The sequence below is a fragment of the Cyprinodon variegatus genome, unplaced genomic scaffold (assembly GCF_000732505.1).
Source record: "Cyprinodon variegatus isolate N-32 unplaced genomic scaffold, C_variegatus-1.0 Scaffold241, whole genome shotgun sequence".
Taxonomy (NCBI): Eukaryota; Metazoa; Chordata; class Actinopteri; order Cyprinodontiformes; family Cyprinodontidae; genus Cyprinodon; species Cyprinodon variegatus.
The window spans coordinates 876,091-895,784 of record NW_015150694.1 but is presented as its reverse complement, the minus strand read 5'-3'; the positions used below and the strand labels follow the sequence as shown (position 1 = coordinate 895,784).

The window sequence follows — 19,694 nt, the reverse complement described above, 5'->3', positions numbered from 1 at the left end:
TGCAAGATGAATTTATAGGTTTTGATAATGAAAGACGATGCATCACAGTGAAAGTATGCAGATTACTTTCTAAGATCAAATCCTCTTCATTTTGCCTTTCACTAACAGAGAGTGTTGATATTTATAGTGCACCTGTGCACCTCAGGTTCAAAGTTACACTTAGAACAGATTTATGTATCTTTTCTGAATCATATCCATCATAAACATATACCTACATCTACAAGGTATTATTTATCACCATTTTGCAATTTAACAATGCTAAAAAGAAGATACTTTAACATCATTCCTCAAAGAGTTGTTGTTCTAAAAAAGACTGAAAATACATTTTGTTCATGGTTTCTTTTTTCATTTTGTTGTCCTGTTTCTGACCTCTTCACAATAAAGTCACAATTTTATAATATTTTATATGTGGTTTCCTTACAGTTTTTATTTTTATTGCATGTAGTGCTAGATCTCATATTATTGTTGATGAAAGTCAACAAAAATTAGTGAAGTAGGGCAGGAACCAAAATTGTTGTGATATTTATTTCAGACACACAATCATACAGTAAATCACAGCATATGTGCTTGTGACATAAATAATAATAAATACATAAAAAATTATCTGAAAAGGATGTATTAGCAGAAGCAATAAGCTTATAATGCCAACCCTCCAAAACCAATTTACATTCAACTAGAACAAGAAAAAAGATGGCTACCTTTTGTAATACAAACGAAAATCTGATTTTAGGAAAATAATTATCCTATAATAATATTTTGAAAAAAGCTAATACAGTCAATATCTTACTGCTATTAAATGCATTCTTAAATATGTTTTTAAACCTCATTAATGTTGAACAGAATTTTAGCTCCTGATCTAGTTTGCTCCATACTTTAACAAAAAGAAAAGAAAATACAAAATTATTTTACATTTTTTCTTACTTTTGGTTTTCTGAACTTTCTTTACCCTCTAAGATCATAAGCACTGTCCCTCATCAGAAACTGATTCTAAATGGCGGCAAATTATTCTTTAGTTTGTACTTGAAATGAGTAGTTTAAAGTCAACCAAATCTTTACATCTTAATGTTTTTAAATGAAGAAAAAGTGTGTGCTCTCTAATATCTATTTTATTTACAATTTAACTGAATATAATACTGCCAATGTTTTAGACAACTTTGATTAGATATACTCGGTATGTGCTTTCCAACTTAACTTTATTTTTATTGATACCCATCACTTACTCTTTTGATATCTTTGTCATTTATTTTTTAGTTTTATGTGCATATTAATAGTTAGTTTTATATATTTCATTATTTTTAAGTCTTTTCAAGAACTAAGGACATTAGCATCCTGTGTAAATAATATAAAATGTAATATTTTTGTGACTATTCATATATCATTAATATAAAGAATGAATAATAAAGGACCCAACACTGACCCCTGTAGGAAACCAGTGGTAATTGTAAGAAACAATTCTTAATGTATCTATTCTCTAAATAACTCTTGGTCAAAGAAAGATCCACACCCCTAATTCTATATCAATACAATTTTTAAGCAATAATTCATTATTTAAACTATCAACAACTTTAGTTAGGTCTAAGAACACCCCTGCAGTGTATTGTTTTTCCACTGCCAGAGCAGTGGTCCTATAAGGACTGAACCCATATTGCGATCAACAAAGAATATTATGTTTTAGAGTAAAAAAAATGTAGTCTGTTATTAAACATTTTTCTGACCTGTAATTAGAAAAGTTATGCTTGTCTACAGCTTTGTAAATAGGGAAAACTGGAGCAATATTTTTTCCCCAAAACCTGCCTAACTGCAAAGACTGGTTACAATTGTGCGCAAGTTAATTGTTTGCCAATATACTCATTGATTTCTTTCAATTCTGACTACTGACATATGCAATCCATTCTAGTCTTCTGGGTTTGTACTTTTAAATCTTTTAACAATTGTAATAGTTTAGTTTTTTAGTTGTACCCTTTAAATAAATATATTTTTATTTAAATTTGTTAATTTACCTACGATATCATTGCCATTATTATTAGAATTTATTCCCTTTGCCAAATTACGCTAAATATCAGTAAAGTGTTTATTAAATCAATATTTAATTTAATTAGATACGTTGATTTTAGACTTAGATTTGAGGAAGATTTTACAGTCAAAATATTCAATTTCTATTCAGCAGTAAGGATGTCTTTCTCTGGCCAGCCATTATTCATACAAAATGTATTGGATGAAAAATAAGAGTAGATGTCTCAAAGTAAAAGAATGTAGCTGCATAGTTTTCTACACAGTATCCAGGAGACCAAACAAGTCAAGAGCAGTCAGAAATGGCGACTGTGTGATACAGGGACAATGGATGGCAGGAGCCAAGAGGAAATATATATTCCAACATGGATTATTACCATAAAACCAGTAAGATAAGATCATATTTATGGCTTCTTGAAATAAGCCATTTTTGTCTTCGTTTTCAGCTGCTAGCTGTGTATCACAAGTGACACTCACACTACTAGAAAGCACAGAGATTTGCCTTTAATTTGACATGAAACTTTGAACTTGAAGGGAGGTTTTATGCTGTGTTTTTGTTTTTGTGTATGTTTTTTTTTTCTACCATGCATCTTTAGTGTCCTTTTGTATTTATTCTTTAGCTGCTTGTGGTTGTTTTAATTAGATTGTGTTCAGGTAGAAAATAACTTCTACTTATTACCGGTAAACAATTAAACAATATGCATTGTTGGAGCTATTTATTCTTTATTTATCCATTTGAATTGTGTTAATTAATTCCTAAATTAAATTGCTTTGTATTATTTACAGAGTTTATTTACAGTTTTGTTGTTCTGAGGTATGACAGGAAGTGATGTGGATCAGTCCACTTCCTTTAAGTGTAGGGGCCTGGGAAAGAACCAGCAGGCCTTTTGGGTTTGGGGCCAATGTTTTTTTTTTTTCCAGAGCAGGAGAGGTAGGGAAAAAGAAAAGTTTGTACTCTTTAATCGTTGGCTGAAATTGAAAATAAACCATCCAGAACCATCATCAAGCTTGGACATATTGAACCTTCTTTTTACCTGTGTATAGAAAGGTGAGCCCAGTGCCTTAGTAGTGGCTTAAAGGAACTTTAATTGGATGTTTGGCTTGGCAAACAATCACCACCACATGTGTATTTAGATAGATTTTTGTGTTTGTTTGTTTTTTAAGCAGTGTTACTGGTGGTGTCAAATCTGATGTGTTATTTAGCACTACACTGTGAGAGTCAGATAAAAACAGGTTTCCATAATCTTCTCTGAGAATCTTTTAACACTAGTTCTTTGCCAAGTTAATATATATATATATATATATATATATAGAGATAGATAGATAGATAGATAGATAGATAGATAGATAGATAGATAGATAGATAGATAGATAGATAGATAGATAGACAGACTAATCAGAACTTGGGATAATAACTGTCTGTCACATTTTATGTCTCCAACCTGTAAAATCCAAACAAAGGCCATTATAATCACCTCTGAAATGTAGCTTTCAGACCTTTTATAAACGCACATGCTGCGTGGACCATATTTTCTATTCTACAATGTGACAACATGAAACTCTGCACAAAGCTGAAATTTTGTTCCTTTTACACAATTTTTTTGTCATATTCCTACTGTGAAAATAACCCATTTGAAATGACAGAACAAAAAGAAATCCACTTTCTTTTTTTATCGCCAGACATATCATAAAAACAGATATGCAGTTTCCTTCTGCTGTTGTTGAGTCTTAACAATTTAAATTCCAGCCCTGCCAATTTTTTCCGCAGCTTAATGAAGGATAATAGTGTTACATCTATTTCAGTCACAGCAGTGCCAGGCGGTCTCTGTTGTGATTGGGCAACGACTGGCACATTCAGGAAAAACTGATGCCAGACCTCTCGCTGATCCAGCCTGGTCCTGGAGCAGGACTGGCGGGCCTGTAAAGGTTGATGCAGAAGCTCATTTCTATCTGATAGCAACTTTTCACCAAAGGAAGATATTGTTATAAGCTTTCATTCAGGCAGCCATGATTGGCTGCTGTTAGGACCTGAGCTGTTTCATACTCCCTTCCTTCAACACTCTGACATTTAGTTCTCCAGGGAAAGGTTTTACACTGACTTGTCAGGATCAAGTTGTCTGATAATCATTCACCTATAAAGAGCTATTCTGTGTAAGTATTGGCTGCTGAAAGCTATGTGTCACAGGAAATAGGGGTCAAACCTTCTTGTTAAAAGGCAATCTACAGGCTAGTGGTTCCCAGTTAATGCTTGAGATTTTCGGATGGTCCAGTTGTTATTACAGCTGGGTTTTTTTGGTACAGCAGCCAGCCACAGAGCTCACAGTCTGCTCTTAAAGCAGGGAGATATAGACGCTGCTAAGTTCCATCTATTTAAATCTGCTGAGTCAACATAAAATGAAAAATAAATTGATTAATATCTCAACAACTAAACATTCAGAAGTCCACGGATCTAACATGAATCAGTTCTGATTCTTTTCATCATATTTTATTCAAAGGTCCTACTTGCGGGTCATAATATCACCCATTATTTAGCATGTTAAGAGTGACTCGCAAGCGATGGTAACCAAACTAAAATCTGTTTTTTTTTTCTCCTCTTTTTGTCACGTTTGCACCGCCTGCAGCTGGTACAAAATGCAGCTGCCCGTCTCCTTGCTGGCACACATAAATGTGACCACATATCAACCTTCCTAGCTTCGCTGCACTGGCTCCCAGATGCTTTTAGAATTTATTTAAAAGTTTGTTGTTTGTTTTTAATGGGTTAGCCCTCCAGTATCTGCCTGAGCTCCTCTAAATCAATGCCCCCGCCAGAACACTGAGATCCTCCAATCAGTTGCTACTGGCCACATCTAAAACCAGAGTCAAAACTAAAGGGGACCGTTCCTTTGTGGCAGCGGCACCAAGGCTCTGGAACAACCTGCCCTCGCACATTCGATCTGCAGGATCTTTGGAGGTTTTTAAATCCTCCCTAAAAACACACTTCTTCTCCCTGGCTTTTAATCAAGTCTAAGTGGACATATGGCAAAAAAAAAAATTAATATTTACATTTTATTTAAACTTTAACTTATTTTATTCTATTTTATTTTTATTCTATTTTATTGCATTGTGTTTATGCATCTTAGCTTTTCAGTTTTTACCTTATTTCCTGGAAATGTGATATCTATACAGCACTTTGGTCAATCCTGGTTGTTTTAAATGTGCTTTATAAATAAAGTTTGAGTTGAGTTGAGTAAGCAGTATTTTTTAACCGACAGAATGATGATTTAATGCTGTCATTAAGATATTTCTATTCTTTCCTTTTTTTAAAGACAAGAGAATGAGATTTGACTGAAAGGCCTTCATTAGGATCACATCTCTAGCTAAAGTCTTCTTTCTTATTAAAACGATCAAGTTAGCACAAAGTTCAGGTTTTTTTGCAAGAAAATAAAAAACATAAATATATTGGTTATAAAATAAATACTAATTAAATGTTATTCATTGTTCTAAATAGAAATATACTTAAACTGAAGTAAATTGAATTATTTTTATTAGGTCTTTTTTTTCCTGTCTCCCTCCTGTTGTCTGAGGAGAGAGACAGTTGAACAGGGGGTTCATGTTTTACCAGATATTCGGATTATTTTAGTGTTTGTACTTGGATCTAAATTAAACAATATGGTTAAATATGTAAAATCCATTAGTTTGGCATTCAACCTAAAACAACCTGAAATGAATTTCTCAGTGTCCCTCAGTCAGTAGATAAGATATCTGGATATCGATCCATTAGCTGTTGTTTTCAAATTTTTTTTTTTTCTATTTTCATTGCAAATCCTATTTAAATTTAGCCAACCAGTCAGAAAGTAAGGAACATTCATGCAATATGAGATAAAAGCCCATTTTGTTAGATTCCACAGGAGCCCACAGTGGGAATAAACAGCAGAGAACAAAATCAAACACCCTGGCTGCAGCTGTCATAACCACTCTTCTTATGTGTAATGTATGTAAACATGCTTTTTAACTGGCATCACTAAGATATATCTCCTTCCTCCTGAGGGAAATCCTCCCCTTTTTCCTCTCAAATCGATAGTCAGGATCCAGTTCATGTTCATAGTTATATTCAGCAGAAAAATGGACCCTGAACGCAGCTTGTCAAAGCGGTGGGTGGATTCATATGCGCAGCGTAATACAAGCAGAAGGAGATGTGGAAGCCAAGCCAAGGATCCTGTGTACTGCCTTCTTCCACCTTGAAGTCGCGCTGTCTCGTTTGTAATCACTCCTTTGGCAGGACAAGATCAAACATATTCAAATGATTACATTTGCCAGGGTCTCTGCTGCATCTCATTACCCAAGCAGGCCTCTTTGCAACCTTGAAATAATGTTTAAAATTCTCAGGGAGGGATCTGTGTTTTAAAATGGTTTGCTCCTTTTGTTTCTGCTATGTAAGTAGTTCCTTTTCTGCAAAACTTTAAAGTGATAGTACTTGAAAATTTGAAGGCATGCTTTCAACAACAAAGGCATAGTATTGGCGTAAAATAGTCTCTGGTTGTAAAAGGTAACAGTGTGAATGAAAGGGGTGGTGAAAAGCTTGTACATTATTAAAGAAGCAGAAGAGCATGAGGGAAATTAAAGATGTCTCAAATGCAGACTGGTAGACTGCAAATCTACAGATTTTCTTCTTTTTTTCTCCCACCCATTCATCTATTCTTTACCAAAGTATCTTTGCAACTTAAACATTTGATATTTGCAGGGTTATAACTAATCTGAGAGATTTAATAAAGCATTAAACCACTATGAATTATAAACTAAGTCTCATGATACATAAAGTCAATGTTTGGAAACCACTAGGGCTGGATTTTTAACAGCTTAAATTCTGTAGTTCAAACCAAAAACTTTTGAATCTCGTTAAAAAAAAAAAAAGAATAAAAAACAGAGTTAATTACATCGAACACATGCTGCAAAGAGCATAGGAACATCTGTCATTTGAGGGGACATTGTGTGACATTTTCTTTTCTACTGCCTGAAATCTATGGTTGCATTTTCATATGTACTATTATTCATGTATAATCATCTCCACTAATAGTGAGATACGTTTGCATTAGCAAAGAATTTTACATAAGTTTATATACAAGGCTGGTCGCCTGTTTGCGAAGTGCTATGATAGTCTGTCATTTTGAAAGTATGGATGCTGGCAAGGGATAAAATAGTATAAGTGTGCAGAATAATAATGCGTTTGCCCTTGCTGGTAGTTCAGTGGGATTGAGAGGCAGCAGTGATGATTAGTTGGAGACATTAACCCAGCAAATAAGAATCTGCACTACTGCAACACAACAAAGGGTCATGCATACAGTATGCAGCACCATCCCCGAGAAGTGATGAAGAGCTTAAAAGACAATGAAACCAGAGAAATTAAAAAGAAAATACTGATATACACGGAACAAGCTTCCTTAAGGTGGAAAGAGCTAATGAAGGAGAAAGATTTTTAAAAGGGAAGCTGAAGTTACCATGTTTCTCCTACAGTTCACAAGTAAGTGAACTGTACTGTCTAAGTCAGCGTAAAGCTAAACTTTTCAATTCGGTTTAATTAGACAGTGTTGCTCATTACCATAGAAACCATAACAGTAGATTGCAAAAACGTATACCAATCCTGTTGGTAAAGAATTGTAGGCTTAAGTGATCTTAGTGGCTTTCAAAGCCGCAGTGAACTCTGGCTTTTTGTCCCAGTAAATGCCAGATTGTAAAGGTTTCACTTCACATCTTTGTTTTCGACGCTTTTCACGCATAGAGGGCACCTTTGCTGCAATACATGCTCGAAAACTAAACTGGGGTTTTGTGTTTGTTTGAGTGAAATACACACATTTCCCACTAGATGGCAGTAATTCTTACACAATATCCCTTTAATGCTTCTCCCGTAAGGCACATTTGTGGGTGGGGGATTGTTTTTTTTTTCCAAACATAAAGATCTGCTTCTTTTCTTTACTCATATTTTAAATATAAACTAAACCACCAGGTGTTTTATTGGTTCCATGTGTTCATCCACATCAACCTTCTCTTCCTGCTCACAGATTAAACTCTCCTTTGTCAGGTTTCCTCTGCACCATCCAAACCCATTTCACCTTCTCTATTGTCAGACTTCTACCTTTCTCACCTAAAAATGTTCCCTTAGTAATTGTAACTAGAAAATCTTTGTTATTCAAGTTAAACTTGAGTTTTAAAGTCAATCAGAATATCAATACGATGATGACACAGAGGCTTATTTCTTCGGTAAGGCAAAGATGGAGAATATGATATTCAGGTAAATCTATTGATGCAAGGTTAAACGCAGTGGTGTCAAAAGTTCACACATTTGTTACTTAAAAGAGTTTGTCATTAATGATCTCTTTTAAGTAGAAGTAAAGATACTGCAGTTTAAAAACACTCTTGTAAAAGTTGAAGTATCAACTTGACCTTTTTACTCAAGTAAAAGTGAAAAAGTATGAGCTCCAAAAACTACTTAAAGTGTAAAAGTATAAAGTAACCTTTAAAAAAAAACAGCCAGATGCCACTATATGAATTGAAAGCTCAATTTTTTGAGTATTTCGAAGCATTCTTTGAGATAGGGCCGAGGATGAGGGAGGTCTTGTTGGTCTCCATCTCCCGATACGCTCTCGCCTGTTTCCGACCTTTCAGACATTTCAACATCTTTTTCTGAATCCAACATTGTAGCATGGCATAGATAATTCATGTTTTTAGTTTGAAGATCACCAGCTTGCTTCTGATGATTTCCTTTAGCTAACCAATGAGTGTTTGCATTATATGACTCATCCAATTACACTAGTTTTCACTAGATATGGATGGCACCAATGATCTGCATTGGATGGTGCACATGACGTGAAATACATTTTATAAACATTAAACCGAAGCCAAGAATAATGAATAATGTTTGTTTTAAAAATGTAAGGAATAGAAAATACAGATACTTGTGGGAAAATGTAATGAGTAGAAGTCAGAAGTAGGAAGAAAAATAAGTAATGNTCGGTAAGGCAAAGATGGAGAATATGATATTCAGGTAAATCTATTGATGCAAGGTTAAACGCAGTGGTGTCAAAAGTTCACACATTTGTTACTTAGGAAGAAGTATAGATCCTGCAGTTTAAAAACACTCTGGTAAAAGTTGAAGTATCAACTTGACCTCTTTACTCAAATAAAAGTGAAAAAGTATGTGCTCCAAAAACTACTTAAAGTATAAAAGTATAAAGTAACCTTTAAAAAAAAAAACACCCAGATGCCACTATATGAATTGAAAGCTCAATTTTTTGACTATTTTGAAAGATTCTTTAAGATAGGGCCAAGGATGAGGGAGGTCTTGTTGGTCTCCATCTCCCGATACGCTCTTGCCTGTGTCCGACCTTTCAGACATTTCAAAATCTTTTTCTGAATCCAACATTGCAGCATGGCATAGACAATTCACGTTTGTAGTTTGAAGAACACCTGCTTGCTTCTAATGATTTCCTTTAGCTAACCAATGAGTGTTTGCATTATATGACTCATCCAATTACACTAGTTTTTACTAGATGTGTATGGAGCCAATGATCTGCATTGGATGGAGCACATGACCTGAAATAAATATTTATCAACATTAAACCGAAGCCAAGAGTAAAGAGTAACTTTTGTTTTAAAAATATAAGGAATAGAAAATACAGATACTTGTGTGAAAATGTAATGAGTAGAAGTCAGAAGTAGGAAGAAAAATAAGTAATGGAGTAAAGTATAGATACCTAAAAAGTGTACTTAAGTACAGTAAGGAGGTATTTGTACTTCGTTACTTGACAACTCTGGTTAAACGAAATAGCTGTTCCCCTGCTAGAATGAAGTGCTTTAAAAAGCATTTTCCCCTTTATAAATCTCTCTGCTTTTACCTTTTTTTTAATCAAACCTAAATGTTTTAGGTCATTAAACAAATTGCAATCCCAGAGAAAGTTAATTAGAATAGATACAACTGCAGATTTCAATGAAAGTTGAATTTACTGATGAAAAAAAAAAAGCTACCAGACTAAAAGATCCAAGTCTGCATGATTGCATTCCTGTGTTACAATGGAGGCCTTTTAAGTTTTACAGTATATTTGAGGTTAAAGCAACTTCCGTCCTGAAATAAAAACAAAACTTTATTTGATTTCTAGACTGGTTGATGCACTTCAGACCTCTTTCCTGCTGCATAAATCTGCATAAAAATGCACTTGAACTGAAGGTAGGAAAAACTGAGTGTTAGACATTCAGAATCTTCTAGTTGTGAGGAGAACACATGCACTTCCATTGATTTTAGCAAGATGTTCATTTTCTATATAAACAAGACAAAGCAGTCGCAGATAACCATCACCTTCTGTAATTTGATATTTCATATATGTTTTAAACGGTGCTTTATGTCAGACACCACAGGACCCACACCTTCTACAACATTCACACATTATAACAAAGGTATTTGAAATTATCATTAAGATCAGGGGTTCCCAAATGTCCCTATGCCACAGCCCACTGAAAGTCTCAAGCTTTTGGCAGGGGACCAGCTTTGTAAGCCAACAGAGAAGGATGCATAATCTATAAAGAGAAATCTACTTTCTGAACCAAACAAGTAAAGAACCTGTGACGATCAGAGCAAAGCAAAAGATACCAAACGTCTCAAAAGTATGTGTTGCAGGAAGGCTGAGTTTTATCTCTCAAGATCATATACATGTCATTGCGCACATATTTTTTTTTTTTTTTTTTGTACTTTTTTTGAGTATCTTTGGAGTTTAAAGGCAAGACTCAAACAAACAGCTCTTTGCAAAAGGAAGCAGGCAAATCAGAGACAACCTGTCAGTTCAGCAGGGCTGGTATAGACAGAACCTCAGAGCTCACTGATAAATCCTTCAAATGTGACATATGTCATAAGTAATACCAAAATCAAATAAGGTCTAATTTAAAAAAAATAAAATCATTTATTCTGTTGGTGTTTCTGTTCTTTTCATTCTTATTTTCTGAGCTAACTTTAGCGCCCCCTGGTGGCCTTCATTTTGAAAAACATTGTTCTTGCATGCAAAAAATTCTACTCAAATCTCCTTTATATTGTCGGTTTTAAGATTAAAATGATTGCCAACGAATTATTAACTCTGATAAAAACTAAGGCAAGTGGTTTCCTTTAAAATCTGTTAAGTGATTAAAATAATTTTATAATTAGAAAATACAGAAATAGAAGCTACAGATATTAAATAAAACTCGACAGGTGGGTTCGTGTGCTTTTCTTTATTCTCCTGACAACCAAAAGTTTTAAACAATTACAGCATCACCTTTCACAGTTTATATTTAGCTATCAGGTGCAAACTGTTTTTTTTTTTTTTTTTTTACACAATACTCTAAACGCTTTACATGCAAATCTAAAAGTTATTACAGTATTGAAGGCTGAAAACAATTTAGTCGCAAAAATAAGGCAAAATGTGCTGCTCTACACTGTTAATAATTTAAGTGTAAAAAAAAAAAAAAAAGGAAAAAAAAGGAAAGGATTTGAACTATTTGTTTGGGTCTAAATGTTGCTTTCACCGCGTGTCCTTCACCTGTAAATCCAGGTATCATGGACAATACATACCAAAAATCAATGCCCAAACCTATCAACCTATATACAAGAATACAGTTTTAACATTATTATTAGACATCAGCTGTTGCTATCACTATAAAAGGTTGCTGGTGATATCAAGTGAAAGGCACACAGAGGCAAAGAGTGGAGATGTTAAAGTGTAACTAAAATAATTGCTATTTACATATAAATAAAAGCTGGTTATGGAATGATTAAAAGCTTTTTGTTGTGCTTCTGGTGCCAAATGTCTTCATTATTGTGATATGACTACATTAAATCTGTGCAAATAAACGGATATGCGAGATAAAAACACAAGAAAAAGAAACATTTGAAAACATGTCAGCAGTTCATTAGTCTCTCTGTAGCGACAAAGTGTAGAAAGTAAACTGTGCATCAGAAGGTAACAGACTCAGCCTCTGTCTCACGGTGAATAATAAAGTGCTGCTAAGGTGATAATTGTCCTCAAACAAATGTGTTCAGAAAGGACAGTGTTTCTCACAGGGGATACAGCAGTGATAAGACAGCGACTGCACCAAAGGCAAACTGGGTTCGGTAAATTTCGTCCCCTACATCTGTGCAGAGTAAAGACACGACTACAAAAAGAGATTGAAAACGGAAACGTTCTGCAACATTCAGCGCTGGTTTCAGAACAGTAACGAGCATCCAGGCTGCTGGACTCAGTGGAGCACGATCAGGGTAACAAAAATCCTCTCGTTCAGTTTGGTCCACATCAGTTGTGTCGCTGAGGAAGGGCGTGCAGCTCCAGACTGTTTGAAAAGCTTGGCTTTTTTAAGACAGCACTTAAACAACGCAGGAGTTAATGGAAAGCTCTTCAGTCTGGATCAGGCCAGCCTGACCTGAAACATGTACAGTGATGGCTGAGGTGCTACAAACGATTCAGATGCATGACCCATTTTTGGTTTTAAGGCTGTAGATAACTAATTAGGTTATGATTTTACTCCAGTGTTTTTCAAAATTGTAAAACAAATAATTCAAGAAAATGATGAAAAATGATTAAATGTAATATTTTGGTAATGAAACATCACTATGAGCAAAACCAAACTTGATAACTAAATAAGTTAAAGAAAAGCAATTGACAGCTTGTCAGCAGTTTGTATAATCAGTAACTGAATTGGATTTCATTTAAAGGGCCTATATCATGCAAAAATTAAGTGTTTAACTACGTTACAATGCTTTTCTATTATCAAATTAATTACATATTTAGTATTTCACTTTATTTGATAATCCTTATTAATTCTGCTCACAAAGATGCAGCCCCACATTGTCCTGCAAAAACCAGTAGGTCTATGATGTTTTACCCCGTCCCCTCCAGGAAGCACCTTCCTTACCCTCTTTGAGCCCGCCCAAGAAAACAAATCCGCCCTATTCTCCTGATTTGTAATTGACTCATGAAACTTTGTTTTCAGCTGTAAGAGGTAAAGCAATGTGTTCAGCCTTCCTAAAAAAAAAAAGAAGCTAATTAGCAGAATTGTCATGCAATGCGCAGCACTCTTAAGCCTCATTTCCCACTGAAAGTACTGGGTTAACTCGTGTTTTTCAAACATGGGTCGACCCGCGAACAATCTGCATTTGGCTCCCTTCCCAGTTGCAAAAAAGCTGGGTCTAGTTCCTCGCTGTCAATCTGCGTGTCTGATGACACGATCACCCTTGGTTAGCGTTGATGATGTCACCAGTGCGACAGAAATCAGGAAAGTAAATAATGGAAACATGTAAGGAAGCCAGGGTGTAGTCAGTGTGCTTTATTGCTTAGCTCTTCTTTCCGAATCCCTCTTACTAGAGCTCCGCCATGTTTATTGAATGTAAATAGAATTGTTTCAGCTTGTTAGATCAGAAGCGAGTGGCGTGGTATGTCGGCATCTGTACATTGCGCTCAATGGTGTCACGTGATTAGCAGGTAAACCTGGCTCTGGCCGATCGGAGCCGAGGCGATTTCAACGCAGGTTGTTTGCCCCGGGTAGACAAGCATCAGTGAGCTTTTCCCACTGCCACTAAAAGCCGATTGTTCCCGGGTTTAAGCTGTTTTTTTGGCCAGTGGGAAAAGGGTATTAGAGGAAGAGGTGGCTTAGCAATGAGAATAGAATTCAACATTATTGTCATTCCACTGTCACAAGTACAGAGCAATGAACTGAATTCTCTGCATTTAACCCCTCCCCTTGGGGACCAGTGGGCTGCCATTGTGCGGTGCCCGGGGAGCAGTGAGGGGTTAAGGGTCTTGCTCAGGGACCCAGAGTGGCAGTCTGTGGGAGAGGGCAAACAACGTCAGGATTCAAAGCCCTATGCCCTAACCACTAGGCAGTGTCTCTTTCTTTCAGCTTCCCTAATAATTCATAACCAGTGAATACTCTGCAGTGCATACGGCGATATTCATCATATTTATGCCTAGAATTAACTTTAAAAAAGGTTAAAAAAAAGCATGATATAGGACCTTTAACTGTAACATTGGGACCCTTCTGTAAGGGAACAGCCCCACCTGGTGGAGGGACACAGTAGCACAACAACAGTAATGGAGTCTACAGAAATACAGTATGGTCGATAAAAAAGGGAATTTTTGCACAGTGAACCTCATTTACAGCTATAGCACTCATTAACCCGATAGTGCACTATAAAAAGCACAAAGTTCATACGGTCAAATACTTATAGAAAAATTGGTATTAAAAGATGGTGGAGTGATGATGGATCTCTTCCTTCTTTAAATTTTTTTTGAAAATATCAAAATCCTCCTGATATCTCATCAGCTCTTCTCTTCCCCCATTGGGGCGCCTCGGCTGTCAAGGTTTTATTTTGTTTAAGAGCAAAGCAGTAGAAGAGGTTGCTCTGGAGATAATGTCCGAAATGGGATGACAGGAGTTAAAATTAGTTCTACCAGCAGATACGTCTAACAAGCAGACCCTCCTGGTTCACGCTTGGGCTGCGTAAAAAGAGAGAGTTTGTCTAAAATGTTTGCAAATGTTGACTCAGAGCTGAGAGTCCGCTCCCAGGCTGTTCAGCTCCTCCGGGTGTTTAAATGCTCCCCCACCGGCCGTCTGACGGAAGCCTGCAGCGATGTCGTCGAACGTCCTGCCTCTGGTCTCTGGCACTTTGAAGAACGTGAAGACGAAGAACATGAGCAGCAAGATGGTAAAGATGATAAACACGTAGGGACCGCAAAGTTCCTGTGAAAACATGCAAGAGAAAAAGAGTTAGAATAAAATGCAGGAAACACTATTTTCACAACATATGTGAGCATCTGTGAAAATGTGTAACTATAAAAATGCACAAGCACTAATTTTGTTCATCTTTAGTTAAGATTTCAGAACACACTTAAAGAAGCAGCTAAATAAATAGCAAGGAAAAAATGATTCATTTAAAAGTCAAATGTTATGCTGGTGTCAACCTGGCAACACCTTTATATTATGTCAACACATTTTATCTTTTACCAGAATTCTAGATGTTTTACAACATATCTTCCTTTTTTTTCTTACGTTCCAATGCAGCACTCACCGTTTTTATAAATAATTTTATATCTATTTGCGAATGCTGATGTTGGAATCCTTAAAAGCAATTTGGAGTAACAAACATTTATTTATTTATTTATTTTTTTACATAAATAGTAGACGTGCTTTTTTTAAATGTTAGAAGCTTCTACTGTGTCTAAAAAAAACACGCAGTTCTGAATCTGTCCACCAGAGGTCGAACTTGAGTTATTTTATCACTGAAATTTTTTTTTTTTTTTATCTCACCTCTATATACTGGAAGCTCATTCCTACTATAAAGTTGGCCAACCAGTTGGAGAAACCGGCTACAGCGATGGCTGATGGTCTGGGTCCCTGTGAGAACAACTCAGCTGTGATGAACCAGGGGATGGGACCCGGTCCCATCTCAAAGAAAGCAACAAAGGCAAATATGGCCACGATGCTCAAATAGGACATCCACTTGACTTGCTCCTAAAAAAAAATAATAATAATAAAAGGAAGATTAAACACATGAATGATGAATAAAATCAGGATTTAGTGTTTCTTTTAGGTGAACCTACCAGCAGAGCCAAGGCGATGGTCATCAGGACAGCAGCTCCAGCCATGCCCATCAGTCCCAGGAGATGCAGAGATCTGCGTCCTGCACGCTCCACAACAAACAGCTGGAAAACAAGAAAGATGTGGAATAAAACTCTGCATAACAGAGCTTGGGTGGCTTGGTCGATTCTTAATTCTGGCTTAAACTAACTACCTTAGCAGATTTAATCAAGTCAAATTTAATCAAATTTAACGCTAGCCTGAAACAAAGCGGAAGCCTGTATGAACTGACGATGCATTCGATGGCAGATCTTGTCAAAACAATCATTTTCATCTATACTTTTATGTAGCAGATTTAATTAACTAACATAACTTAAAGCAAGAAAATATATTAAACTATCTTTGGAAGTTAAAAAATCCAACAAAGCTGCACTTGTTTCATTCATAATGAAGGCAATACAGCTGTTAGCCTATTCAAAATATATTAAAAACTACGTACTATAAATCTTTTTATCATAGTTGGGTTTATGTCTCTAAATATTGAAATGTGCACATTTTCCTTACTAAACTCGACTTTTTTTACATTCACGTTTATAGTAGAGGTAAAAATGAATATTTATGCTATACTTACAGAAACCACGGTGAAGGCAGTGTTTACAACGCCGGCTCCGATGGTGGCATAAACAGGCTGCGGAACCTCGGCTTTTTCAAAGATCCGTGTGGAGAAATAGAACACCTAAAACAGAAAACACACGTCCCATGTCAGTAACCGCAGGCCCGTCGAACAGTTCAGAGCGACGAACTATACATATGGATGTTAACTCACAGCATTGATCCCAGAGAGCTGCTGGGAAAGCTGCAGGATGATGGAGATGATGAGCGGCTGGCGATAGAGCGGAGAGCGGAACAGTTCCAAGATGGTCACTTTTTTCTCTCTCATCATCTGCCGGCTCTCCTCCTTCATCTCCTGCATGTCGGCGCTCACATCTGTTGTCCCTCGGAGCTTCTTCAGGACTTAAATGAATAAAAAAGAAATAAAAAAGAAATTAGTTGTTAATGATTAATTAAAGCAGGTTATTCTTTGCCATATTAAACCATTGAAATCATTTAAAACTTTTAAGCATAATCCTACTTATAACAGCATGAGCTGGTTACTGGGGTCAAAGAGTAGAACGATTTTAAAACTAGGACAGAGGAAATACAGAGCATAGAGTAATATACTGTAACTCCCATATTTCTACAAACTGCTGGCCAGCTGGCTGCAATACAAAAAGTCTGTTTGATTATTCCTTCAACAGCTTCATCTGTCTGGAAACATTTACAGCAGCAGCAAACACAGACAGATGATAAATGTAGCTAACTATTATGATCTATAAGATTTAATATGTTAACTAAAATAGAAATAAACATTGCTGTCATCATATCAAATCACTTAGATTTTCTTAGCTAAAACCAGGATATTCACCTGATTTGGCTTTATTCTCCTCGTTCTTGTTGATGAGCAGAAAACGGGGGCTCTCAGGGCACAGCGGCAGCAGGGCGGTCTGTATGACAGCTGGGATGAAGATGAAGCCCAGCAACAGCGGCCAAAGATCGGCGTTACCCATGATCATCTCTAATCCGAATATCTAAAACCAACCAGAGCGCCGTCAACAAACTGCACAGATTGTTCATGAAATGTGGCGTCGGAGTCTTCTTCTAACCACTGACCTGTGCGATGAGGATGCCCACTACGATGCCCAGCTGGTGCAGCGTTCCCAAGGCGCCTCGCAGGGATGTTGGAGAGATTTCGCCGACATACATTGGTACAAAACCAGTGGAGAGGCCAGAGTAGAGGCCGACTATAAAACGGCCAATGATGAGCATCTCCCAGGACTTTGCCATCTTTGAAAAACCCATCAGAGCAGCTGAGATGAAGGCTAAAATATTGGCTAGGAGCATGGAGTTCCTCCTGAGGAAGTCACAGAAACAACAACAGGAGAAATTAGTTTCATTTACATCCCAGTGGGAATGATTTGTTCAGTGATTAACGACGGGATGCTTTCTGGGATTCCCTGATGCTATTTTACTTTCTCAGAAAGATTTGTTTTTTTCACATTAATTTACCTTCCAAAGCGGTTGACGAAGAACCCGACAGAGAAGGCACTAAAGATGCCTCCGACGGAGAACATGGAGACGGCGACGGCCCAGATGGCTGTGAGGTGGCTTTTGGAGATGGGCTCCTGGTAGCGGTCCAAATACGTCTCATTGATGAAGTTCTCAATAATCTAATGAAAAAAAATACATGATTTGTTTAATTGTGTGAATATGTTTCACAGAGACAGGCTATCAAACAGCTTCCCCATAAACAGGATCACAAAGTTACATAATCATATTGAATACAGCTTCATTCTGTACACATTTGTAATGCGATCATCAGGGTTGCATAAGGTGCTTAGAGTCAGATCATGTGCTCAGTGTTTGGCTCCTTCTTTAACCCAAACATAGATGTCAGCAGAGCAGCAACCAGCTGGGGGCAGCACTAACTAACCCACATAACCAGCGCAACCTCCTAAACCAGGAAGTTTAGCAGTGTCAGGTTTCTGCTCCCTTCCCCCACGGTGACAGAGTTTCCATCACTAACCACCGTGTCAACAAACACACCCATGAGCAGCAATAACAGCATCTATTCAGGGGCCACATCTCTCGGACTCAGAGAGGCTCCAAAAGGTCACCTAGTCTGAATGGCAGCACTTCTGCTTGCTGCCTCTCTGTCATGCGTCTCCTGAGCAGAGATCTTAATGTGCTGGAAGCTGAGGAGAGGCGAGAGGAATTAGAAAGTCAGCACTGTCCTGGCGGCGTGTTTTAAAGATCGTGGCTATCACTTATCGAGGGTTTTCCTTTGGTGAAGGGAAACATGTAGAGCTGTTACACCCCGACCTCACAGCCTGGGTCATTTCCACTATCACCTTACGCTCACAAGACCTCGCTCGGTCATATCACAAGTATGCTATCAGTGGACCCACGACCTTCACCTAAACACGTCTATACTTTAAAAGCGGTTGTATTAAGAGGAGTGCTTTTCTGACTCTGATAACCGGAAAAGGCTGCAGAGAAAATCTCCCAGCTTCAACCACTTAAATATTTGGCTTATCTAAGCTGATAAATATTTAGACCAGATATGTTTTGGATTTTTACTGAATAAAAATACTTCTGTGTGACTTTTATTTGTTAATGAGAGCTGTAAGAGTTTTGGGGCTCTTGAGTCCAGGATTAAAAAAGACATTTCCAGTTGATTGTTTTATTCTGTTTCTCTAAACATAAACAAAAAGATGTAACTCTTATGTGACTGAAAATCAGTGGACATGGATGTAATCTTTTGGGGGGACTGGGGGGGGGACATGTCCCCTGCACCTTTTCAAATGTTTGTTTTGGTCCCCTGCATGTTTTGTCCAAACACAATGTTACGCTACAGTACACAGACATTCGTCGAGCAACAGGATCAAGCTTCCCTGAGTTCAGACCGCCAACAAGCTCCTGATTGGCCCACTGTCTTTTCTTGTATGATTGGACGGTCAAAAACACTGAAGTTAGTTATATCAAAAAAAAAATTCATCCATGTCAGTCGACTTCTTATTCTAGCTCTTTTAGAACATTAAACCTGCACAGAAACCTGAGGATCAACAAAAACTATTTGGGAGTTCTTGAACTAGTGGTCAATCCGGGGTTTTATGGCCGATATCAATAATGTTTGTGTTGATTTTACTTCCTCTGTTTCCAGGTGGAAACATTACATACCTAAATGTATTCATATGCAATATACTACATATATTTTAGAAACGACTGTAGAGGGCGTGCTTCAGTGGCGCAGGGGGGCTTGGTCCTCGACACGGCTGGCCCGGGTTTGAGTCCGATTTGTGATCCTTTGCCGCATGTCTCTCCCCCTCTCTCATACCCCCCTTTCTGTCAGCCTACTGTCCATAAAAAAAGAACTGATTGTGCTATTTTGACACTACTTATTTTGTACTTTATATATTATGTTTAAATTTAGTACAAATAAACTTCAACTTAAGGTCTATTTAATGTACTTCTATGTATATATATATATATAGATATATATATATCTATATATAGATATA

General features: G+C 36.9%; 1 protein-coding gene across 1 annotated transcript in view; it reads right to left on the bottom strand.

Annotated features, from left to right (window-relative positions):
- Window positions 1-11,242: 11,242 nt before the first annotated feature.
- The window catches only part of LOC107089153 (solute carrier family 2, facilitated glucose transporter member 1-like), a 23,576-nt gene continuing 15,124 nt past the window's right edge, over window positions 11,243-19,694 (bottom strand). Inside the window, exons 3-10 of the mRNA XM_015381774.1 lie at window positions 17,683-17,843; window positions 17,287-17,527; window positions 17,042-17,204; window positions 16,403-16,590; window positions 16,208-16,312; window positions 15,600-15,701; window positions 15,307-15,510; window positions 11,243-14,739 (exon numbers count right to left, since the gene is read on the bottom strand). Of these exons, the coding sequence (XP_015237260.1) occupies window positions 14,542-14,739; window positions 15,307-15,510; window positions 15,600-15,701; window positions 16,208-16,312; window positions 16,403-16,590; window positions 17,042-17,204; window positions 17,287-17,527; window positions 17,683-17,843 (1,362 nt within the window). The 3' untranslated portion in view covers window positions 11,243-14,541. The remainder of the gene's footprint in view (window positions 14,740-15,306; window positions 15,511-15,599; window positions 15,702-16,207; window positions 16,313-16,402; window positions 16,591-17,041; window positions 17,205-17,286; window positions 17,528-17,682; window positions 17,844-19,694) is intronic.